Below are 23,114 nucleotides of genomic sequence, written 5' to 3'. Positions count from 1 at the left end.
GACCAGTCAAGCAGCAACTTGGAGTAGGAAAAAAAGGAGAAATGACTTATCCGTAGCTCCAGGGAGCCCCTAAAATGGTCTTAGAGAAACAAGAATGAGTGTTAGAGTTGTGTAGCTCAGAGGTTGGCAAACTTTTTCTAGAAAGGGCCAGAGAGAAATATATTCGCTTTGTGAGCCATACCATCTCTGCTGCAATTACCCATCTCTACCTTTGTAGTTCAAAAGAAGCCATAGGCAACAAGTGAAAGAATTGTAGTGAATTTGTGCCAATAAAACTCTGTTTTACAAAACAGGCATTGGACAAGATTTGGTGGGCCGTGATATGTTGACCCCTGTTCTAGGTTGATATCCCACCCAAAGCAGGAATCTTTTCTGCAATACTATGACAGATAGAGATACTGAGTAGGCACAGAACTTCTTCCTTCCAAAATTGAAAGCATACGCATGCACACACGCACACACACACAGACACCACCTCTCCTTGAAAGAACATGTAACAGAAACCAACTTCTTCCCAAATTAAAAAAATGGAAACAGAAGGATAGTAGATACTGTCAGGGACTTGTGACCTGTCCACCTCAGAGGTCACCTTCAGGTTTGGGGGACAGATCCTGCATATGTTGATGGCTTCTTGCCTCCAACATTTGCATCTTTCTGCCTGACCAGATTCATCAGATGCCTAAGCGTGCTTGGTCCTACATGAGAAGGACTGCACATGTCAAGGGAATTAAAACCCACAGAAGCAACCCCAAGCCAATCAGATGATGGATAAATACCCATATCCTTTGCCACTCAGTGGGACAATTATGAGGCATGTTCTGTTCCGTCTCCCATAGGCCTCCAGCAGAATTGAGGCTCAATTCATTAACTCTCTCTTTACTGGCTTGCCTCCCTGCTCCATCTCACTTCTCAGCTCCTTCATCATTATTCCTGGAGTCATCTTGCACCTAAAGACTTGTCTTAGCAGTTGCTTTTAGGGGAATCCAAGTTATCAAATCAAGAAACCCAGATTCCACCAACCTAAGACAATTCTTTATTTGGCAAATTTATCCATCTATCTACCTATGAGGTCAACAGAAATCTATTAAGTCTCTTCTCTACAGATACAAGTATTATTTGCTAGATATCCTATGAGTTCATAGTCTGAGGTAGAAGGTAGGCATATAAACAAAAACTCCAACTCAATGAGATACATATTATAATTGAGTGTGAGTGCCAGGGAGAAGAGATTGGGTCTGGTCACTGCTGTATTACCAGCTCTTGGAGGAATGTGAGTGCTCAACAGATATTTGTGGGATGAAAGAATGAATAAACTGGTTAGATAATAGAAGAAAAAGGAACTCATGAAAGGGCCAGGGAATGCAATCAGAGAAGTAGTGAGGTGAGCCAGGTCTTAAAGGAGAAGGGAGTGTTTGTGTATGTGTATTGTGTGGACATATGTCTATGTGTACATATGAGTGTATACATGTGTGCGTATGAATGTGTACATATGTGTGTATGTGTACTGTATGGGCATATGTGTGGGCATATGAGTGTCTATGTGTGTGTGCAAATGTGTACATATGTGTGTGTGTACTGGGTGGGCATATGAGTGTCTACGCGTGTGTGCGAATGTGTATATGTGTGTGTATGTGTACTGTGTGGGCATATGTGTGTGTATATGAGTGTCTGTGTATGAAAATGTGTACATATGTGTATACGTGTATTATGTGAGCATGTGTGTATATGAGTGTCTACATGTGTGTGCGAATGTGTACATATGTGTGTATATGAGTGTCTACGTGTGTGAATGTGTACATATGTGTATGTGTACTGTGTGGGCATATGTGTGTATATGAATGTCTACATGTGTGTGAATGTGTACACATGCGTGTATATGTACTGTGTGGGCACATGTGTATGCATACGAGTATCTACGTGTGTATGCAAATGTGTACATATGTGTATATGTGTATTGTGTGGGCATGTGTGTGTGTATATGAATATATACGTGTGTATGTCTATTGTGTAGGCATAGGTTTGTGTGCGTATTAGCTTCCTAAGGCTGCCATTAAAAAATATCAGACAATGGGTGTCTTGAACAACAGAAATTAATTTTCTGAAAGTTCTGGAGGCTGGAAGTATCAGGTCAAGGCATCGACCTGGTTGATTTATTCAAGGCCTCTCTCTTTGACTGTTAGCTGGTGATCTTCTCTCTGTCTTCACATCGTCTTCCCTAACTGTTTGTGTCCTGATCTCCTCTTCTCATAAGGACATCAGTCATATTGGATTAGGGCCCACCCTAATGACTCCATTTGACCTTAATCACCTGTTTAAACACCTTGTCTCCAAATACAGTCACACTCTGAGGTCCTGGGGGTTAGGACTTTAACATATAAATTTTGGGGGACACAATTCAGCCCATAACATGAGTTATGTTATGCACGAGTACATATGTGTGTATGTGAATGTGTACTTATGTATCTGTATGCGTATTGTGTGGACATATGTGCATGGGTATATGTGAGTGTATATGTGTGCATGTGAATGTGTGCATTTGTGTGTGTCTATATGTTTGAGAACATTCCAGGCAGAGGAAATAGCACATGCAAAAAGTAATGCTGTATTTAGAGAATCTCGCCCCGTTTAGTTTCCGTCCACTCTAGGCCCATCTGCGTGTGTATTTGCACTTGGTTGGAACAGCACAGGACATATCATTTTCTCCTGCGCTTTCCCCTACCTAATGTTCCATGATCACTCTCCTCTCTATTGCCATGTGTCTTCATGATTACCACTTCGATGGCTGCTTAATATCCCGTGGAGTGCATAAATAAAGATTCACTTAACCTTCTTGTTACTTTTTAGAATTGTAGATAAGGCTGAGATAACCACTTACAATTTTTTCTTCTTCTTCTTTTTTCTTGAGGAAGATTATCCCTGAGCTAACATCTGCTGCCAATCCTCCTCTTTTTGCTGAGGAAGCCTGGCCCTGAGCTAACATCCATGCCCATCTTCCTCTACTTTATATGTGGGACGCCTGCCACAGCATGGCTTGACAAGCTGTGTGTAGGTCTGCACCCAGGATCCGAACCAGTGAACCCCAGGCCACCAAAGCAGAATGTGTGAACTTAACTGCTGTGCCACTGGGCTGGCCCCTAAATGTTTTCTTCTTTTGTTGAATTATTTCTTTATGTCAACTTTCCCGAAGTGGAATTACTGGATCAAAAGAAGAGAACATTTTTATAGGTTTTGACAAAGTCAGTACTTCCCAAAGCTTCTAACAATTTATACTGCCACCAGGAGTTTTACTGCTAGCTCATAAAACTCTGAGCTAATTGGTTAGGGTTTTAACAGCTCCCTGCAGGGCTGGTGGAATTTGCATTTCTTTGCCTGCCAGTGCAGAATAACTCCTATGTGCTGGCCTGGGGTTTGCAGAGTCTGTTTTGGGGCTTGTTGTGGGTGAGCTCTGCTTAAACAGCTTCAGAGGTGCTGAGCAGGGAGGTCTTGAAATTCAGAGCTGGGCAGTTTCAATGGGGGTAGTTTACAGGGCTAGAAGGTTCTTCCTCAGGTTAAGCTAAAATCTGCTTACTCAACATTTCTGCCTGTTGGTCCTTGCTTCACCTGAAGCCAGAAAGAGTGGCCTCTCCTTTAAGAGCATAATGTTTTCAAGTTTTATCTATGTTATAACATGCATCAGTACTTCATTTTTTTAATTGCCAAATAATATTCCATTGTATGGACAACAGTTTGCCTTTAAGTGGTAAAAGAAAGAATCAGTTTAAAGAGAAATATAAGCAAACTAACAGTACAGGGGTATGTAGACACAGCATGCCAAAGACCAAAGTCTGGGAAACTGTGACATAAAAACCCCACTTGGATATTTGCACAATCAATGTGAACAACCAGGGGCGTGTCTTCTGGGTTTGCAAACCTTCTTTAATTCTGTGGTTTGGATGGGAGGATCATTCGTTCAGTCTTCCCATCAACGCTAGCTTCACCATATTCTAGAGAACAATCGGTGGGAAAATGTTGGGTGTGGCCAGGAAATGCTCAATACGAGTTCCCTAGTCTCCTCCAGCCGTCCCCTCACCAAGAATCTGTCCAAAGGAATAGATACGTTGCCTTAAAGGGTTAAACCCACCCAGGATGGTGTTGAGCGGTTGAATGATAATTCATTTTGGTACCGTAGTGTTCTAACCCCAGAACCAGGTGCAAAATCTAAATTTTTCTCGAGTCAAGTATAATGTCAAAATTTAACATGATCTCACTTATATGTGGAATCTAAAAAAGAAAAAACCCAAAACCAAACTCATAGAAAAAGAGATCAGATTTGTGGTTACCAAAAGTGGGTGTGGGAAGAGGGGGAATAGGATGAATGTGGTCAAAAGGCACAAACTTCCAGTTGTAAGATAGATAAGTCCTAGGGACGTCATGTACAACCTGATGACTATAGCTAACACTGCTGGATGGTGATTTGAAAGTTGTTAAGAGAGTGGATCCTAAGAGTTCTCATCACAAGGAAAAAACCGTTTTTTTATTTTTCCTTTTTTGGTATCTATATGAGTTGATGTATTTAACTAAACTTATTGTGGTAATCATTTCACAAAATGTGTAAGTCAAGTCATTATGCTGTACACCTTAAACTTATACAGTGCTGTATGTCAATTATATCTCAATAAAACTGGAAAAAATGTTAAAATGCTAAAAAATTATCATTGCACAAATGTCTAGTAAAAAAATTGTACACTTTGCCAATCTTTTATCATGCCTCAGAAATTACATTCTATTCTAATAGCAACAGATTAAAACTGGTGAATTCACTTACATAGATTACATACTGTAGGTCCATTTCTACTACTTTATAATCACTGATAATTACACCCTGTAGCAATCAGAGTTGTCAGGGAAACGAAAACTACCCCAGTTGTTATTTTCATTTATTTTTAATAAATTCTTCATTTTGGAATACATTTAGTTGCAAAAATAATACAGGGAGTTCCTGTTCTATTCTTTTAATGTTAACATCTTATGTAACCAGGGTACATTCATTAAAACTAACATTGACACAGTTCTGTCTGAACTCCAGACTTTATTCAGAGTTCGCCAGTTTCCTTACGAATGTCCTTTTTCTGTTGCAGGATCCAGTGCAGGATACCACGTTGCATTTAGCGATCTTGTTTCTTTATTCTCCTCTGATCCATGACAGTTTCTCTGCCTTTTCCTGTTTTTCATGAACTTGATGGTTTTAAAGAGTAGTGATAAGGTATTAGAATGCCCTTCAATTTAGGTTTACCTGAAGTTTTCTCATTGTTAGCATGGGGTTATGGAATTTTGGGAAGAGAACGCCCCATTTATTTATTTCTCAAAAACTAAACTCTAGACTTTATTAAGGTTTTATGAATTTTTCCATTCTTGCCCTCTTTCTGTCCCAAGCTCCAGTCCAGGTTACCACATTGTGTTTGTCTATCTCCCCAGTCTCCTTCAGTTGGTGATAGTTACTCAGTCTCTCCTTATTCTTTATGAACTTGACAGTCTTGAGGAGGACTGGACAGCTATCCTTTAGTTGTCAACCAGTCTGAATTTGTCTGATGCTTTTCTCATGATTAGATGGGGTTGTGGGTTTATGGAAAGAATACCCCAGAGGTGAAATGCTCTTTAATTACATCGTATCAGAGGGTACACAAAATCCATATGAATCCCTGTTGATGTTAACCTTCTTCATTTGGTTAAGGTAGTTTTCTTCACTTTAAAGGACTCAAGAAAATTTTTAAACAAGTTTATTGAAATATAATTTGCATACCATACAATTTACCCACTTAAAGTGTATAATTCATCATTTTTTGTATATTACATTATTATTTTTCTCCCAGTTTTATTGAGAAATAATTGACATGCATCACTGTGTAAGTTTAAGGGGTACAGCATGATGGTTTGATTTACATATATTGTGAAATAATTACCACAGTGGGTTTAGTTAACATCCATTGTCTCGTGTAGATAGCACCACCTCCTCTTATACCTTAAATTACATTTCCTCAGTAAAAACTTGCCTTCCCATCCAAAGTTAATCATGCTCTCTATTCAAAAAGCACTCTGTTAGTAATGTGCAAGGGCACTAACTCTATTTTTCTTTGGGTGAGCAGTTATTTACATTATTAATTTTTAAAAATTGCAGTAAAATATGTATAATGTAAAATTTGCCATTTTAATCTTTTTTTTTTTTTTGGTGAGGAAGATTCTGCCTGAGCTAACATCTGTGCCGATCTTCCTGTATTCTTTTTTTCAGTCTTCCTGTATTTTGCATGTGGGGTGCCTACACGGTGTGGCTGATGAGTGGAGTAGGTCTGCGCCCAGGATCCGAACCCGTGAACCTTGGCCGCCAAAGCAGAGCATGTGGAACTTTAACCACTCAGCCACAGGGCCAGCCCCCCATTTTAACCATTTTTAAGTGTAAAGTTCAGTGGAATGAATTATATTCATGATATTGTGCAACCAACAGGGCTATGTACTTCCAAAACGTTTTCATCACCACAAACAGAAACTCTGTAATCATTAAACAAGAGCTCCTCATTCCCCCTGCCTCCAGCCCCTGGTAACCTCGAATATACTTTCTGTCTCTATGAATTTGCCTATTCTGGATACCTCAGATAAGTGGAATCATGCAATATATGTGCTTTTGTGTCTGGCTTATTTCACTTAGCACATTTTCAAGATTCATTCATGTTGTAGAAGCACTCAAGGTATTTTTTTAAGTTAATTTTTATTGAGTTTATGATAGTTTACAATCTTGTGAAATTTCAGTTGTACATTATTGTTTGTCAGTCCTGTTGTAGGTGCACCCCTTCACCCTTTGTGCCCACCCCCTCTTCCCCTGGTAGCCACTAATCTGTTCTCTTTGGCTGCATTTTTAAATTCCTCATGTGAGTGGAGTCATACAGAGATTGTCTTTCTCTATCTGGCTTATTTCACTTAACATAATTCCCTCAAGGTCCATCCATGTTGTTGTGAATGGGATGATTTTATTCTTTTTAATAGCTGAGTAGTATTTCATTGCATACATATACCATATCTTCTTTGCTCAGTCATCAGTTGATGGGCACTTAGGTTGCTTACACATCTTGGATATTGTAAATAATGCTTCAATGAACATACGGGTGCATGGGACTTTTGGAAGCACTCAAGATATTTTAAGAGAGGGCATTGAATGTGTGGATTCTGGATGACCAGAAAGATAAGAAAGCCCTACTAGAGTTGAAACAGGGAGGGTTTCTGTGGAATCAACTGAGCAGCCTAGGCCTGAAAAAGAAGGGAATAGCTGTGGTTACCGGACCCTACAAGCTTAGATGAGGGAATGGAGGATACCATGTGGATCTGGCACCCATTCCTCTGAGGAGGCGTTGCTCACCAGCTGGTCCTGGTATATTTGAGGGGGCACAGTGATGCTTGTTTTGCACGTGGGCCAAGAAAGTTGAATAATGGAATGACCTGATGCTGCTGGTCACCAACATGGGAAGAGCCAAGTCGTGTGTCCCTCTTCCTTCTTCCTGTCTCCCTCTTGTATCTGATATTGTTAGAACATAACAAGAAGCCACCTGGGCATAAGGAGCTCACCTTGAGGCCATAGTGTGGACTGTGGGCAAGGAGCTACACAGGAGGGCGATTGGTTTAATTAATCGGCCGAGATAAGGGTGACTTCATTTCCTATAACTGATCATCTGGAAGAGCAACTTCATAAGCAGCCGAAATGTTTTACCCTCTAAATAACTCAGCCAGTCAGAAAGAAGGCAGACCGGTTTGTATTCCCAGTTCTCAAAGCTGGATGTCCGCGCCCTTTCCTGTCTTGGGCTGAACTGAGGCCTTTAGATGGCTTAGGCCATCAGTTCCTTGTGCCTCCTTTGTTAGTGGATATACTTTAAAAATTAAAAAAAACTTGGTGATTAAGAATTTTCCCAGCTTTATTGAGATAGTATTGACATGTAACATTGTGGAAGTTTAAGGTGTGCAATGTGATGATTTGATACGTGCGTATAATGCAAAATGCTTAAGTGGATAAACTTTTAACGTGGCTCAGCATAAACTACTCATAAATATAGGAAATAGATTTGTTTTTATCTCATGGAGGCTTTGAATTTCCTGTTTGGCTGCTGGGGACCTTGGAGCATCTTTCATTGTAATGTGTACTTCTTAGACCTGGCTCCTCCACTTTAGGCTGCAGTTTTGCTTGTCATATCAGTCAGCGTAGGTTAGGTTATGCTGTAGTAACAAATCGTCCCCTGAAGCTCACTGGCTTATGGCAACAGAAATCTAGTCTTGAAGCCTTTAAATGGAGGAGCTAGATTATAAATAAATAATCACAAAACTAAAGACATAATTTTAAAGCATGACTTGTGGTTGGAAGAAAAAGCCCACAGAGAACTGTAAGTGTTGGTCTCGTCTGGGGTGATGAACAAGGAGACTCCCTGAAGAAATGATACTGGAGCTTTAAAATGGAGGATGAAGAGGTGGTTGGGTGGAATGATCTAGGCAGAGGTACCTGAGGTGGGAAAAAGTCTATTTGGGGGAAAAAAAGAAGGCCAAAGTGGCCGGGACAAAAAAAGTGAAGGGTTAGAGATGAGAACCTAGAAGTCAAATTAAGACTTTTTACTCATCCAAAGAAGAGTGGGAAACCACCGAAAGACTCTAAAAAGTCATGCAGCAGGTCGGATTTCCATTTCAAAATAACTATTCTGGCTGCTGTTGGAAAATGACCCGGAGAACAGAGGTGGACAGAGGTGGACTTGCTGTGAAGTGAACACAGCATGAACAGCAGGACTCTCACTTTACGGACCCTCCAAGGCCCTGGAGAGACTGAGAATCTGCTTATGTGGCTGTACTAACTCCGTGTTGGTATTCTCGTATTTTTCTTAAGGAGGAACTCCTCCCGCACCAATCATACAGGTCCTGCAAAACCTGGATCTGCCTTGGATGCTCAGTAATAAACTTCCAGGATGAACTTTTCAGTCCTCACTTGGGGGAAATCCTTAATCAGGGGTCTTGAAGAACTAAGCCATGGATTTCAGTGCTGTGTCACCTGTTGTGTCAGGTGTGGTTCTTGGTGGTGACCAACTCCGGCTGACTTCAGCAAAATGGGAATTTGTTGGAAGGATATTAAGGCAGGAGTTGGCACACTTTTTCTGTAAAGGGCCAGGCAGTAAATGTTTTTGGCTTTGCAGGCCGTGTGCTGTCTGTTGTAACTATTCAAGTCTGCTGTTGCAGGGCAAAGGTAGAAATTGACAATATGTAATGAATGAGCTTGACTGTGTGCCAATAAAGCTTTATTTGTGAAAACAGGCTGCAGGCTGGATTTGGTGAGTCGGCCATCATTTGCTGACCCCTGTATTCAGAGACTCCAGAATCATGGGGTGTTTGGACCACAGGTTTATACATGGTGGGTGTATAAGACTGAGTATATGCATCATCCAAGATCTACTTGGCCCTGTGTACTCACGCCTGTCTCAGCCACTTGCTCTGCTATTCCCTTGGATAAAGCCCCAGCTGCTGCCATGGCTGATACCGTAGAATGAGGAGCCCTGGTTTTACTACTTAAGAACTTGGTGACCCTAGAGAAGTCACTCCCCAGTGAAGGGGTTCAACAGGATCAGGCCTGACGTACCTATGCTTCCTGTGGGCTGAGAGGAGAAAGACTTTGAGGCCACACCCGAGTTCCACAGGAAAGAAGATGTGTTCGATTAGTCATGTCTGCCATGGACACCTGGATAGAGAGAGATGGCACACTTGCTAAATATTTGTGATCCTGTAACTAGCTGATCTCCAAGGTCCTCTAGGGTTCTGAGAAGCTACAGTTCTGTGTCTGGAGGCTTCCTTTGGAGGATTCTGGAGATGGAACAATCATGCAAAATATAGCCACTTGGCATGGAAACGTGGCTTGTAACTTTACAAAATCCCAAGATATCTGCTTTTATGAAAGAGAAGGGAGGAGGCTCTGGATTCTCTGGGAACAATAGACACACCTGGGAGGTAGCTGACCATTGGGAAAAAGAAGTCAAACCCATAACACCTTTCACATCAGCCCACCAGCTTAAGCACAGAGGCAAGATTCCAACACATATTTTTAAACTTTGACAACTGTTTATTGAACACCCATTATGTTCATCAAAGACTTGCCCCCTGCCCTTAAGAAACTGCAATCGTCAGTGTCTCATCCTGGGCCAGAGAGTGGAATCAACTAGAAAGAATATTGGGAGTGGCTCTCCGGAATAAGTAGAGGTGGGACGTAGTGGAAAGGGGTGAAGGGAGACAGAAGGCACTCTAGCTTGGCAAAGGGAGGATGAGTATGAGGACATTATTTCTGTTGGAAGAGTGAATTCACGGAGCGGAAGATGGGGAATGAATTTAGCTGATGGCTGGTAGGAGATGGAATTGTAAGGGTGTGAGAAATCAGGATGTGAAGTTTGACCTTGGTCTGTAAATAGTGGGGTGCTGCTGTGTCTTCCTGAGTGTTCTAGGAAGATCGAGACTTGTTGATGGTGTGGAGAGCAGATGAGGGATGAGATGGGCAGAGAGGCAAGGAAGGCAGCAGGTGCAAAGACCCAGACGTGAGAGGATGGGACTTGAGCCTGAAGAGCGACGTGTAAGAGATGAGAAGACAGATATGAAAACTGTTTCAAAGTCAGACTGGGCTGGTTGTGGTGGTTAGTGGCATATGAAGATGGAAGAAGAGGAAAGTCATAGAAAACTACGAAATTCTGAACCTAGGGTCTGAGGTCCAGAGTGTCAGGGAACACTTGGAGGAGGGGCCTGCAAGGAAGGACTCCTCTTTAGCCATGAATTTTCAATGATGGCAGATATGCCCACAGGCTATTTGACTGGGAAAGGTCAGGGCTGGAGATGGGGAGACGTGCATCAGAGACTCGGAAGGCAGTGCATCTGCTCCAAATTCCAGCCCAGTGCCGAAATCCCAGCGAGGCAACCTTGACTGCTGGTTATCACAGATCCTTAAGAGTCTTCCAGGGACCTTCTACCTCTAAGGTAGGGAGAACTTTTATCAGGCAGTTCCTCTAATCAGAAAAGTTGTCTGATGGGTCAAGGCTTAGCCGGCAGGGGCAAGGGAGCTGGATTGGAAGCCAGACCTGGACCCTCCCAGTGACTCACTGTATGGCGTTTGACAAGCCATTTAACCTCTCTGGGCCTCTATCACACTGTCTGAAATATAGCAGGTGACACTAGGGGATTTGCCATAGCTCCAATGTACTCTGATTCGGTGGTTGAAAGTTGAAACCGTGAGAACGAATGAGCAGATGGATTTTCTTGGAGAGAGAGCAGAGTGCAGTGTGTGTGTGTGTGTGCATGGCATTAATTGGGAGGGAGAGACCCAGAAATGGAGGAGGCAGCTCCGTTAGCCAGAGAAAGCTCATGAGCTAGAAGGAGAATTGTGTCAAGGCACCAGCGTGCTAAGCCAAGGAAGAAGGATCTTGGCGAGAGAACAATTTTTGTCTTACTGAATTTCCAGGGTTGGAAGGGAGTCTCTGGGAGAGGGGGATGGATGTGGTTCTCAGGAGGACATTACAACTCCGGGTGAGACTCAGGAGCCAGCCAGGGTTTGGTTGGGGTGGGAGGTGGTGAGTGGGCATTGGTTTATCGATGGAAAGTCTTGAGCCTTGTGCAGTTACATTTGCATAGGTATGATTCATGGGAGAAAGCAGAGGTTGTCAGCTGAAAATAGGAGCAGAAATTAGGGTAAGTGAATAGGCTCTTAGGTTGCATTGATAGAGGTAGAGATTCCAGCCTGAGGGAGGTGCTGTTAATGTTACCACCATGCCTTGTGCTCAGTTTTACCTGGCTTGTTCTGAGAAGGACAGGAATGGATTGGAGGAGGGCCTGCATGAGGGATGTGATGAAAGAGGGGCTGGTGCCATTTGGCCTTGGGGAAAGAAAACTTTGGGAAAGTGGTGAAGCCGCCTCTAAATATCTGTGGGGCAGAGAGAGGACCTGAAAGAGAGCCCCTGCTACCCTTTCTACTTCTACTGCAGATAAAGCCGTTTCCGAAGGGTGCTTTGGATTTCGGGGTTCACTTTCCTCGTTCTTCCTTCCTGAACCAGCTCTGCCTCAGCCATCCGCCGGGTCACCTGCAGCAACAGAGGTGGTCAGCTTGGGCCTGGGTCACTGCGGGGGCTGGGGTAATGGGCTTACGAGGAGAAGGTTAGAGAACAGGGCGGGCGGGTCTCCATGTCCTAAGATGGGAGACCTTTATTGTCTCATCTTGAATTATAATCTTTATGGAATCACTGGTTGCACATTCTTGTTATGTTTTTTCCCTAATCCACCATAAAAGCACATAACCATTGGAAGAAAAAAGTGCTCAAACATTGGTTAAACCTGAGGATTTTGTTCACAGAAATTTGCGCGTGTTTCGTCTAAATCATGGCACACACCGTGGGCTTTGACATTCCCTGCTTTAGGGAAAGTCGTTGCTGGGAGATGAGCGTCCTAGTTCCTGTGTTGGGACTCAGATTGGATTTGGGGCTGCGGCGGGGGAGGGGGAAAAGCAGGAAGGTGTGAAGAGGCTCAGCCCACTGTTGTTGCTCCCTGCTCAGGCTGGGTAGGGGTTCCAGGTACCTCGTTCCAACTCACCTCCGTCAGCAGCTCCAGGATGGGGCCTCTCCTCTCTGTGAACACATCAACCAGTGTCTGGATGAAGCAGGAGCCCTCCTTGTCATGTCTGTAGGCGATGTACCCTGGGGATTTCAGAAAAGCGGGCTCAGGGGAGCTCCCACAGGGGGCAGGCGGGTGGGGGGGTGTGTGGTGCAGGAGGCCCTGAAAGAGGGTGGGTCCTGGAAGAGCGTCTCGGGGGTCAGGAGCGGTGGGTGAGGCCTAGGAGCAGAAGGCCACCCCGTCAGCTGGGAGTCATACCCTCCACGGTGGAGTAGATGTGGAGTGTGTCCGTGTACGTTGGGATGGTTTCGGGACTGTCTTTTGTGATCATCATGATGTCATCTGAGCCTACTGTTTCACCAGGGTCCCTTTGTTCTGAAGCATGGAGGAGAGGAAGAGGCCAAGTCAGAAAGAAGATAGGAAAAGGGGAAGGCCACAAGACAGATTGGCGATGAAGGCTCAGCCGGGGCACCGGATCTAGGATGGGGCTGGACCAGGAGCACAAGCTCTGTGGTCCTGGCTCTGTCCCCACCTCCTCGACAGGCCTGCACGATGTACACCTTGGGCCTGGCTTTCAGGGCTTGGCAATTCTTGTTGTTCAGAACCTCGAAGAGGCTCTCCAGCTCAACCATTTGCTCGTCCTCCCCTTTGAGACGACCTTCCACCCCGTGTGCCATGAGCACCACAAAAGCACAGCTCACGAGGTCTTCCCGGGCATCCATGGCCTGCTGGAATTTTTCCAATTCTTCCTGGAATTGCTGGAGTGAGAGGAATGGCCAGACTCAGGTGTGGCCCCAGAGCCCACTTTTCTGGTCCAGCCCCTCCCCGCTGGCCTGGGGCTGGTTGCACGATACCTGGGCGGTGGGGTCCCTCTTCATGGTGCTCTCAAACCCCAGCTGCTGGAACATGCGCTCCAGGGCATCCAGGTCCGCCTCTGAACCTTCCCGGGCTTTGGTGACGCACAGCGTCAGGGCCAAGCGGGCGCCTGACATGTCGTATGCCTCCTGGGCCAAGAGATGACAAAAATCCTCAGATGAGGAGGGAGGTCAAGGAGAAGCAGGCGGTGTGTTCCAAAGAGGCTTGGGGTTGGGGTTGCCGGGTTAAATATGGGATGGTCAGTTATACTCAAATTTCAGATTAAAAAATTTAAGTTTTTTAGCATAAGTAAAACCCATATATTTCATGGGATATACTTTTACTACAAATTATTTGTTATTGATCTGAAATTCAGATTTGACTGGGCATCCATTATTTTTATTTGCCGAATCTGGCGACTCAACCTGGGTTCTGGCTCTGTTTTATCCGTGTGTGAACTTGGGCAAGTCACTGCTCCTAGCTGAGCCTCAGTTTCCAAATATGGACCATGGGTGTGTGTGTGTGTGATTTTAAAGTCCTTTCCAGTTGTCACACTTGGTGGCTTTGTCTCTCTTCATTCTTCCCAAAAGCGTTCCGAGCGTTACTTTCTCGCTTGTAGAGGTCTTAGAATTTCTGAAGCTAATACTGAGACCCTATCTCATGCTGTCTGAGGAAGAAGGATATGGGGGTCAAAATTCTTTTTCAGAAGAGGAGTAGGATCCTGGGCAGCGCAGTGATGAGAATTTGATCGCTGAAACAGATGTCTCAGGGTTCCCCCAGACTTGGGTTCCATCTCTGAGTGATTTTCTCTGTCTGAATGATCACATAGCACCCTATAGCTCTGAATCCAGGTCATGACTTTTCACCCCCTCCACTGTCTCTGAAGCATTATGCTCCTCACGTCCCTCCACAGATGCTCCCGCCCGTCACCCCCAACCCGCACCCAGCCCACCTCTTCCAAGGGCCGAGGATTGCTCATGTTTCCTCTGACTCTGAGTGGCTTTCAGCACCGTTGGCTGATCCTGGGGGGTGAAGAGAAGATAGATTGAAGGTCTCCAAAGGAAGGAAGAGGGGCGCATGGGACAGACTAGTTTGTTTGTCTGAATTTTGAGGCTATATAAGATGCCAGTGGTGGGGACTTGGTTTATGGTCAGACCTGGGGAAGAGATGACAGTCCACAAAGTGTGTCCTCCTTAATGTGACACTCCAATGGTGTCTTCCATCCCTGGATGTCCAGAGCCCCTGCTAGGCCTGCCCCACAATGCCACCTATGTGAGACTTTCCCTACCCTTCCCTCCAGACACTCGCCAGCCTGTGACAGACTGGACATCCCCCTGAAGACCCTGGACTGATGAGGGGCCAGTGGCCCCGTGGGCTCCCCTCTGCCAACCAGGAGTGGCTGTCTGGGGAGACATCAACAAGGAGATGCTTTGGGGTTGGGTTTAAAATGAGAATGTCATCAAAGTGGTAACACTACTTTGAAACTGTCCCAGTGGGTCTCTGATCCGAACAAGTTAATCCAGCTCCCTCTGTCTGCCTCGAGCCTGAACATCTGTCCAATTTCTTCATTCTAATCTCTGAGTCCTATTCTACTCTCTGGCTGAACAGAATGACTTCTGCCGTATTCTTGGGGTTTTCTCATCTCCTTGTTTTTTCTTACACTTCCTCCTCAGCTTGGAATGCTTCTTTACCAATTTGGGTGGCATAATGTCTGCTATGCCTTCCCCCACCGTTCACTCATCCATCGATCGATCCATCCATCCATCCACCTTATCCATCCAACCACTCATACATCTATCTATCCAGAAAATATTTTCTGGGAGCCTACTATGTGCTAGACACTGGGAATACACTCTGTAAGACAGACATGCTCCCTGCCCTCATGTAGCTCTAGTTTATGACAGAAATGAACATCCTCTCTGTCTCTCTTTTTCTCTTACACACACACACACACATGCACACGTGCAATGGAGCCAGTGCTGTGAGGACAGAGGAACCAAATACTGTGAGAGAGAGAGTGGAAGGAGCATGGACTCTGGAGCCAGACACACCAGGATGGAGTCCTGCCTCTGGCCCCTGCCCAGCTAGGGAACTTGAGCATCGGACTCTCCTCTCTGAGTCTTGGTTTTTCCATCTGAAAAGGACCTTGAAAGAGTGCTAGATGCCTTTCAACAATCTAGCAAGGTAGATTTTATGATCCCTGTTAACTCACTGGAAGTTACTTCTCCCTTTTTCCAGACTCTTTATGCTTGCATTACAGCAGAGCTTTTGGTTGAGTAAACAAATAAAAAACAAATGAACAAATGAAAGGAAGGATGAATGGATGCAAATTTCTTAAGTTCTCCCCAAACTGGCCAGAGCATCCATTCGTGAAGGGAGAGGGGGAGAATGAGAAGGAGAGAGAGATTGAGATTGAGATTGAGAGAGAGAAGGACTGATATCTGCCAAGTCACTCACCGGCTCCAGAACCAGCTGCTCCCTAAAGCCAGGCCGAGTCTTGTCACTCTCCTCGTTGCCAACAGCCACTGAGGAGGGGTCAGGCCCACCTGCTGACCTCAGAGAAGAGGCTGACAGTGCGGGACCATCCCAGGTTTCCCCTGAGAGGCCTGTCTATGAATTGGGCAGCACAGCCATCTGGCCCTTTATTTCCAGCAAGTTTTCTGTCACTTGAGAAACCTCATGATGGGAGGGACACACCCTTGGCACAGACTTTGTGAAGAAATGGAGCCAAACGCCCGCGGAATGAGTCACGGCAAAGCTCAGCCAACATCCCCTGGGTAAGAAGGCTGAGACAGAGTACTCAAATCGGCCAGGGCTTTTATGCCAGCCTAACCACAAAGCACTCCCCAGGTCCAGTTCATCCGGCTATCATCAATCCATCATTTCCGCCATGATGTCCACTTCCATCCCTTCCACATTCAACTGTGAGATAGCACCAGTTTCACTTTTTATTAACTCATCGAGTGTTCAACAGCCCCAAGATATCAGCATCGTTGCTCCCATTTTTCAGAAGAGGCAACTGAGATTCACAGAGGTGAAATGACTGCCGAGGTCACTCCACCAGTAATCGGCATAGTTGGCATTCAGATCCAGGAGGGTCCAGCCCCACACGGTCCAATCCAACTGCCTTAACTGATGCTTTACAGCTCCTCGGCCTCTGTCTTCTCTTCCTCGTGACCTTCCTCCTGTATTCCTTTTCAACCTTTATTTCACTTCACTTCAATTCATTTTATATTAACAGCTTTGAAGAGATATAATTCACATACCATACAATTCACCCATTTAAGGTATGCAATTCAATCCTTTTTACTATATTTTCAGTTGCAACCATCACCACAGTCAGTTTTAGACCATTTTCACCACCTCAAAAATAAACCCTCTACCCTTTAGTGATTGCCCCCATACCTCCCAGCCCCTGGCAACCACCAATCTACCTTCTGTCTCTATAGATTTCCCTATTAGGGACGTTTCACATGAATGGAATCATATATGTGGTCTTTTGTGTTTGGCTTCTCTCACTTAGCATGACGTTTTTAAGGTTCATCCATGTTGAGGCATATATCACTACATCATTTTTTAAAATAGCTGAATAATATTCCATTCTATGGATATACCTCATTTTGTTTATCCGTCCATCCATTAATGGATATTTGGGTTATTTCCACCTTCTGGCTATTATGAATGATGTTGCTATAAACATTAGCATGTAAGTCTTTCTGTGGATTTGTTTTCATTTCTCTTGGACTTACACCTAGAAGTGGAATATTCAAACAATACTGAAATATATTCAGAAAAACTAGAACATTCCCACAAAATGCTACAACCAGCTGTTGAAAACAGTATGGTGGTTCCTCAAAAATTAAATCTAGAATTACCATTTGATACAGCAATTTTCACTTTGGAGTATATACACAAAGGAATTGAAAAGAGGGACTCGAAGAGATATTGGTACACCAGTGTTCACAGCAGCATTATTCACAGCAGCCAAAAGGTGGAGACAACCCAAATGTCCACTGACAGAGAAATGGATAAACAAAATGTGGCGTATACATACAATGGGATATTTTTCAGCCTTAACAAGGAAGGGAATTCTGACACACGCCACAACATAGATGAATCTTGAGGACATTAGGCTGAGTGAAATAAGCCAGACACAAAAAAACAAATACTGTGTGATCCCACTCATATGAGGTGCCTAGAGGAGTCAGATTCATAGAGACAGAAAGTAGGATGGTGGGGCCAGGGGCTGGGGGAGGGGCATGGGGAGTTAGTGTGTCCTGAGGACAGAGTTTCAGTTTTGCAGGACGAAAACTTCTGGAGGTGGATGGTGGTGATGACTGCATGACAATGTGAATGTACTTAATGCCACTGAACTGTACACTTAAAAATGGTCAAAATGGTAAATTTCATGTTTGTACATTTTGCCACTGAACAAAATTTAAAAAACTGGAACATTCTCATTCCCCTAATTCTTCCTTTTGTTTCAAACTAACTCAGGCACCAGCCTGGGCAGTGTTTCTCCAAATCCCCATCTTTGCATTGACTTTCGCATTTATAGCTGTTTGTTACATACATTGGCTCATTCTACTGAATTGTTCTGTTACTTGCTTTGTTCACTTAATTACATGCCTGGGTCATCTTTCCATGTTGGTACATATGGAACAAACTCATTTTTTGTCTTCTTCTTAAAAACCTTTTATTGAAGAGTCACCTCCATGCAGAAAACAGCACAAATCTTAAGCATGTAGCTTGATGAATTTTCACACACTGAACACATCTGTGCAGCCAGGACCTGATTAAGGAAAAGAATGTGACCAGCTCCCTGCCCCTGGATTTCCTCTTCTGCTTCCTTTCTTGTCACTACCCTTCCCCTGACTTCCCCAAACACTACCTTGATATGGAACACACTAGACATGAACTTTTCTTGCTTTTGGTACTTTACATAAATGGAGTCATAGAGTATGTTGTCTTTTGTGTCTGGCTTCATTCACTCAACATTATGTTTGCGGGATTCAATCTTTTTGCACACATGTCTGTAGATCTTCAGTCTTGTTTCTTAATAGCAGTATTTCTCAATCTTTTTTTTCACTTTTGCCCCCCAACAACCCGTTTTAGACATTTTCCATAATTACTTCCATGAAATTTAATACCACAGATATACTGTATATCTCTATCCATCATCCATCTATCATCTATACCTATCTATCTGTCTGTCTATCCTCTATCTCTATTTATATCTCTATATTGTATGTATATATGTATATTTTTTACTCCCCCCAAACCAATTTTTGCCCCTGTGGAGGTAGAATGTTGCTCTCATTGAGGACACGTGCTTTATAGTATTCCATTTTGTGAATATACTGAAACTTATTTATCCAATCTATTATTGATGGGCATTTGGGTAGTTTCTAGTTTTGTGGAGATCACAAGCCATGGAGTGATGCACATTCTAGTACATGCCTTTCAATAAATATATGTACACATTTCTGTTGGGTATATACTTGAGTGGAGCCGCTCAATAATAGGGAATGCACATGTGTACCTTAAGTAGTTATTGTCAAAGCATTTTCCAAAGGGTTGTACCACTTTAACCGTCCCACCAGCAGTGCATGAAGGTTCCAGGTCCATGCCAACACTTGGTACTCCCCATCTTTTTCATTTAAGCCATTCCAGTGCATTTGCTACATCATTGGTTTTATAAACTGCACAATATTCCACAGAATGGACATATGGTAACTTGTTTAGTCATTGTCCTGCTGATGGATGTTTCAGGCGTTTCCAGTTTTCACCAGGACAATGCTGCCGTGAACAACCTTGTACATTCCTCCTTAGGCACAAGATTGAGCTTCTTCCAGAGGAGGGGTTCCTAGAGGTGGAATTATTGGTTCAAAGGGCATAGGCATCAAAAATCTTGATAAATTCTGACTGCCAACTTACCTTCCCCAAAGGCTTTAGCAATTTGCCTTCCATCTCAAACAATATATGACAGAGGGCCCACTTCCCTGAATCCTCAACAACACAGAATATTCCCACTGAGCCTCAGTTTACTCATGTGAGAAAGAAGACCTACCTTCTGGGGCTGCAGGGGGGATTCAGAAAAGTATGCTGTATGTAAAGCACCTGGCCGTGCTTGTTCTTGGCAGAGGAGAATGCTATGTTTTCTTCTTTTCCATCTCTTCCTTTTCCTCCTCCTAGTTCTCCTCCTTCTTCGTTCAATTTATTCCACAAATATTTACTGAGCACTATGTCTGATGCTGGGTCAACATTAGTAAATAAAACTGATGTAGTCTATCTTTGTGCCAATTACAATCTCATGTCATCTTCTCTTTCTCTTCCTCCTCCTCCATCTTCATTGTCACCAAGAGCACCCATAGATCTTGCAAAGCTCGTTATTATCCCTAGCACCGTGACAAGTATTAATTATAGATCATGTCCCAAACATAAGTTTTCTGTGCAGGGGTACAGCTTGCAGGTTGTCAGGCTGTGAATGCGAAGCATGTTGGGAAGCATCCTTTCTTATGTTTCTTCAAATTGACCCAGGGAAGGTCTGACCATTTCAGGAGAGGATAGACCAATACCCCTGGGAGTGCATGGAGTCATCTTCAGAGGTTGGGAGACATGCTGTCGCCTTGGTCTGTGATGGTATAGAAAGCACACATCATTCATTGGAAGAGAAACAAAAACCAGAGAAGGACCCAGTCAAGCTGGATCCAACATTGCATGCCAAACATTTTAGCTAAACTCTGCTTCTGCGACCTTCTCCCTTTTTGAAATCTCATTCTTTCATAGAGCCTGGTCAGCTAAGAAGCCTGGATCTTAGAAGAAGGAATCGGGGATGTGAATGTTTGCAACGATGTGCTGGAAAACATTTAACAACCGGCTTGCTGTAAACAAAGAAGCAAACAACAAAAAGCAAAAGAAGTCCTGATTTGTAGTGTGTGCCAACATCCATGGTGTAAATACTCCCAGGGTGGCTGATGCCACTTTCATGGCATCACTGAAGGTGGAGTTGGGAAGAGCTGGCTGCAGCACACCACTGAGTGTCTCAGAGGGAGTCCTAAGAGGGTCCAACCCCATGTGCCCAGCACTGAAAAGGGTATTTCCTGAGGCAGCCTTTCTTCGGGAAAGCAGGTGGGTCCAGACAGTCCAGTCCCTGGGGGCGAGGGCCAGCTTTGAACATTTCACTCAAAGCCATAGTAGGTGTACAAGAAGGAAGAGCTGGGTGGATGAATGCACTGCCGTGATGGCAGAGATGGTTCCTCATCAGTTCCTCCTTTAATCCATCAATGACGAGACTTCAGAATGTCCTGGCTCCTCTGATGAGACACATATTTACACAGTGTCAGTGTGTGAGAGAAGGATGTGTCACTACACATTTTTTGGACCAACTATTTGCTAATTAATTAACTCACGAGTTAAATTAATTATATTCATCAGAGCTATCTGACAATTAGTTAGCTGGAGAAGGACAATCTGGTGTGAAGGCTCCATGGAGGGATCCATGTCTAAGATGATAAGGTTGCAGGTTGGCTTCCCAGAGGAGCTGGTGTTTCATTTGAGACCTGAGGAATGAGGAGGGGCTTTCCAGGTGGGCACGTGGGGAAGGCAGCCCATGTAGAGGAATCCCAGTGTGGGCAATAGCAGAGGTGAAGGAGAGAGCTTGGTGCCTTCAAGGTACCATGCCTGCTGCCGTGTAGCTGGAAAATAAAGTGTAAGGGATGGTGGTGGTGAGAGGTGAGCCCAGGTAGTGAAAGGTGAGTCTAGGAAGGGGTCAGATCATGAAGGGACTTGAAGCTACTGTACGAGTCTGGGTTTGGCTGGGTTGTAGGGAGAACGACCATTCTGATTTTCCTAGGGCTGATGGATTTCCCAAGATGCAGAAATTTCAGTGCCAAAAAACCAGGAGAAGTCTCAGGTAAAGCAAAATGAGTTGGTCCTCTATCCAATAGGAAATGGGGAGCCACTGAGGAATTCTGAGCTAGGGAGTGATACGATAACCATTGGTTGTTAGAAGATAATCGGATCTCAGGTAAAATGAAGATCCTGCAGGAAGCCGTCTCTGAACTCTCCCTGGACCAGGTCAGATCCCAATTTCCAGGGCTCCCTGCAGTTCTCTTGGGCAATCACGTTGCTCTTATAATGCTGGTTTGATGTCTGCCTTCCCCAAAGGACAGCTAGCTGGTGAGACCATGAGCCACACATGTTGTGTTTACCTAGCACACAGCATGGCTCATGGAAAATGTTCAATAAAGGTCTGTGGATGGGGAGCAAATGCCTGGCATTGTCAGAATTGATACTCGTGCTCCCTAATTTTTCAAGTATAAACTGGGAATAATGCCACCTTCCCCATCGAGACTATAGTATGAAATCATCTGACACAGGACTTGGGGCGGGGAGCTGAAGAATAAATGCTCAAGACGTATTAGTGGAGCACAAGCCAGAAGGGTAAGGCAGAAAAGGATGAGCAATCACTAGTTAATTAGTCACCTAATTAAGTTGATGAATTACATTTATTATTACTATTATGTACTATTATTACATTTATTATTATTACTAATTCAATAGTCGTCTAATCTTCACTTTATTGTTTTATTTTCTGATGGTGAACTCTCCTCCTGGAGCTCTTTTGGGGGGATCCAGAGAGCCCGTAGACAGAGGTTAGAGTGACCAGTGCTGAGATGGGGATACAGGAGGCCGTGGAGCTGGGAGGAGACCCCTGACCCAGCCCGGCACAGAAAGCAAGCTGGGCTATCCCTTGACTCGTTCCTGTTCTGGTGTGGCTGCAGGCTGGCCACCTAACCTTTCTGAGCCAGAATTGCCTCACTTGTTAAAACCTACTTGAGAACTGTTCTGAGGATGAAATGAAGTAATTTCTGTGAAGTGACCCAGCATCACCTGGCAGTTTGGCAGGCTCTGGGTCTGACCCCGTTCTTGGAGCTGCAGACACAGTTTTGGCAGGCTCACATTACAAGGTAGCACTTCTCCTCCACGGCTGCATGTTGCAATTACCTGGGGAGCTCTTAAAAATACAGATTCTTGGGTTCTCCCCCAGGAGTTTCTGATTTAAGCGATCAAGGTGGGGTCCCAACATTCGTATTTTTAAAAAGGGGCCCATGTGATTGGTTTTGTGGGAGGGGACAGATAATAAGCGAGCAAGTGGATGAACCAGATAATGCAGATGGTGATGTGCGTTTAAAAAGGAGACAGCCCGGATGAGGTGACAGGGAAGGACCAGATGTGCTGACAGGACGGTTGGCATGGGCCTCAGAGGAAACAGCACCTGCCCAGGGAAATGTGGGGGCTCGATTCACGTGGCTTCTTCCCCCTCCCTTACACCACTGTTCCCCAACTTGGCTGAACGTTGGTATTACTGAAGGAGTTTTAAGGAACTGTAATGCAGGCTTCCACTCTCAGAGATCTGGTTTAGTTGGGGCCCAGGACAAATATAACTTAAAATTTACCATTGCAACCATTTTAAAGTGAAGAACTCAGTGGCATTGAGCACACTCACAATGTTGTGCAACCATCACCTCTATCTAGTTCCACAATGTTTTCATCACCCCAAATGGAAACCCTGCCCCATTGAGAAACTACTGTCCATCCTCCCCTTCTCTCAGCCCTTACAACCA

At 44.3% G+C, this 23,114-nt stretch overlaps 1 protein-coding gene and 1 long non-coding RNA gene across 3 annotated transcripts in view; one reads left to right on the top strand and one right to left on the bottom strand.

Moving 5' to 3' along the window:
* The window catches only part of LOC139077758 (uncharacterized), an 85,873-nt gene that overhangs the window by 54,353 nt on the left and 8,406 nt on the right, over positions 1–23,114 (top strand). The window contains exon 3 of the long non-coding RNA XR_011530207.1: positions 20,275–20,616. This is a non-coding gene — a long non-coding RNA (uncharacterized lncRNA). The remainder of the gene's footprint in view (positions 1–20,274; positions 20,617–23,114) is intronic.
* CASP14 (caspase 14) lies at positions 10,088–16,443 on the bottom strand. 2 transcript variants are annotated; one of them, XM_008539803.2, is made up of 7 exons: positions 15,943–16,443; positions 14,438–14,507; positions 13,485–13,634; positions 13,163–13,388; positions 12,889–13,005; positions 12,610–12,713; positions 10,088–12,104 (listed from the first exon to the last, which is right to left on the bottom strand). In XM_008539803.2, exons 2-7 carry the CDS (start codon positions 14,462–14,464, stop codon positions 12,000–12,002), a joined length of 729 nt encoding a protein of 242 aa, XP_008538025.1. In that variant the 5' UTR covers positions 14,465–14,507; positions 15,943–16,443; the 3' UTR covers positions 10,088–11,999. The 2 variants fall into 2 exon arrangements, with proteins under 2 accessions (XP_008538025.1, XP_008538027.1); XM_008539805.2 differs by lacking the exon at positions 14,438–14,507 and having other exon boundaries at positions 15,943–16,278.

This window comes from Equus przewalskii, chromosome 20 (assembly GCF_037783145.1).
Source record: "Equus przewalskii isolate Varuska chromosome 20, EquPr2, whole genome shotgun sequence".
Classification (NCBI taxonomy): Eukaryota; Metazoa; Chordata; class Mammalia; order Perissodactyla; family Equidae; genus Equus; species Equus przewalskii.
Note: the sequence above shows the minus strand (reverse complement) of the source record. Positions and strands in the feature narration are given on the sequence as shown.

What these genes read in the sequence shown, in the direction of transcription:
- CASP14 (XM_008539803.2), bottom strand. Translation starts at nt 14,464, where the DNA reads ATGAGCAATCCTCGGCCCTTGGAAGAG. An exon ending in ATCCTCGGCCCTTGGAAGAG is followed by an intron (nt 13,635 to 14,437) that starts GTGGGCTGGGTG and finishes CTCTTGGCCCAG; the next exon opens with GAGGCATACGACATGTCAGG. An exon ending in TCCTGGAGCTGCTGACGGAG is followed by an intron (nt 12,105 to 12,609) that starts GTGAGTTGGAAC and finishes CTGTTGCTGCAG; the next exon opens with GTGACCCGGCGGATGGCTGA.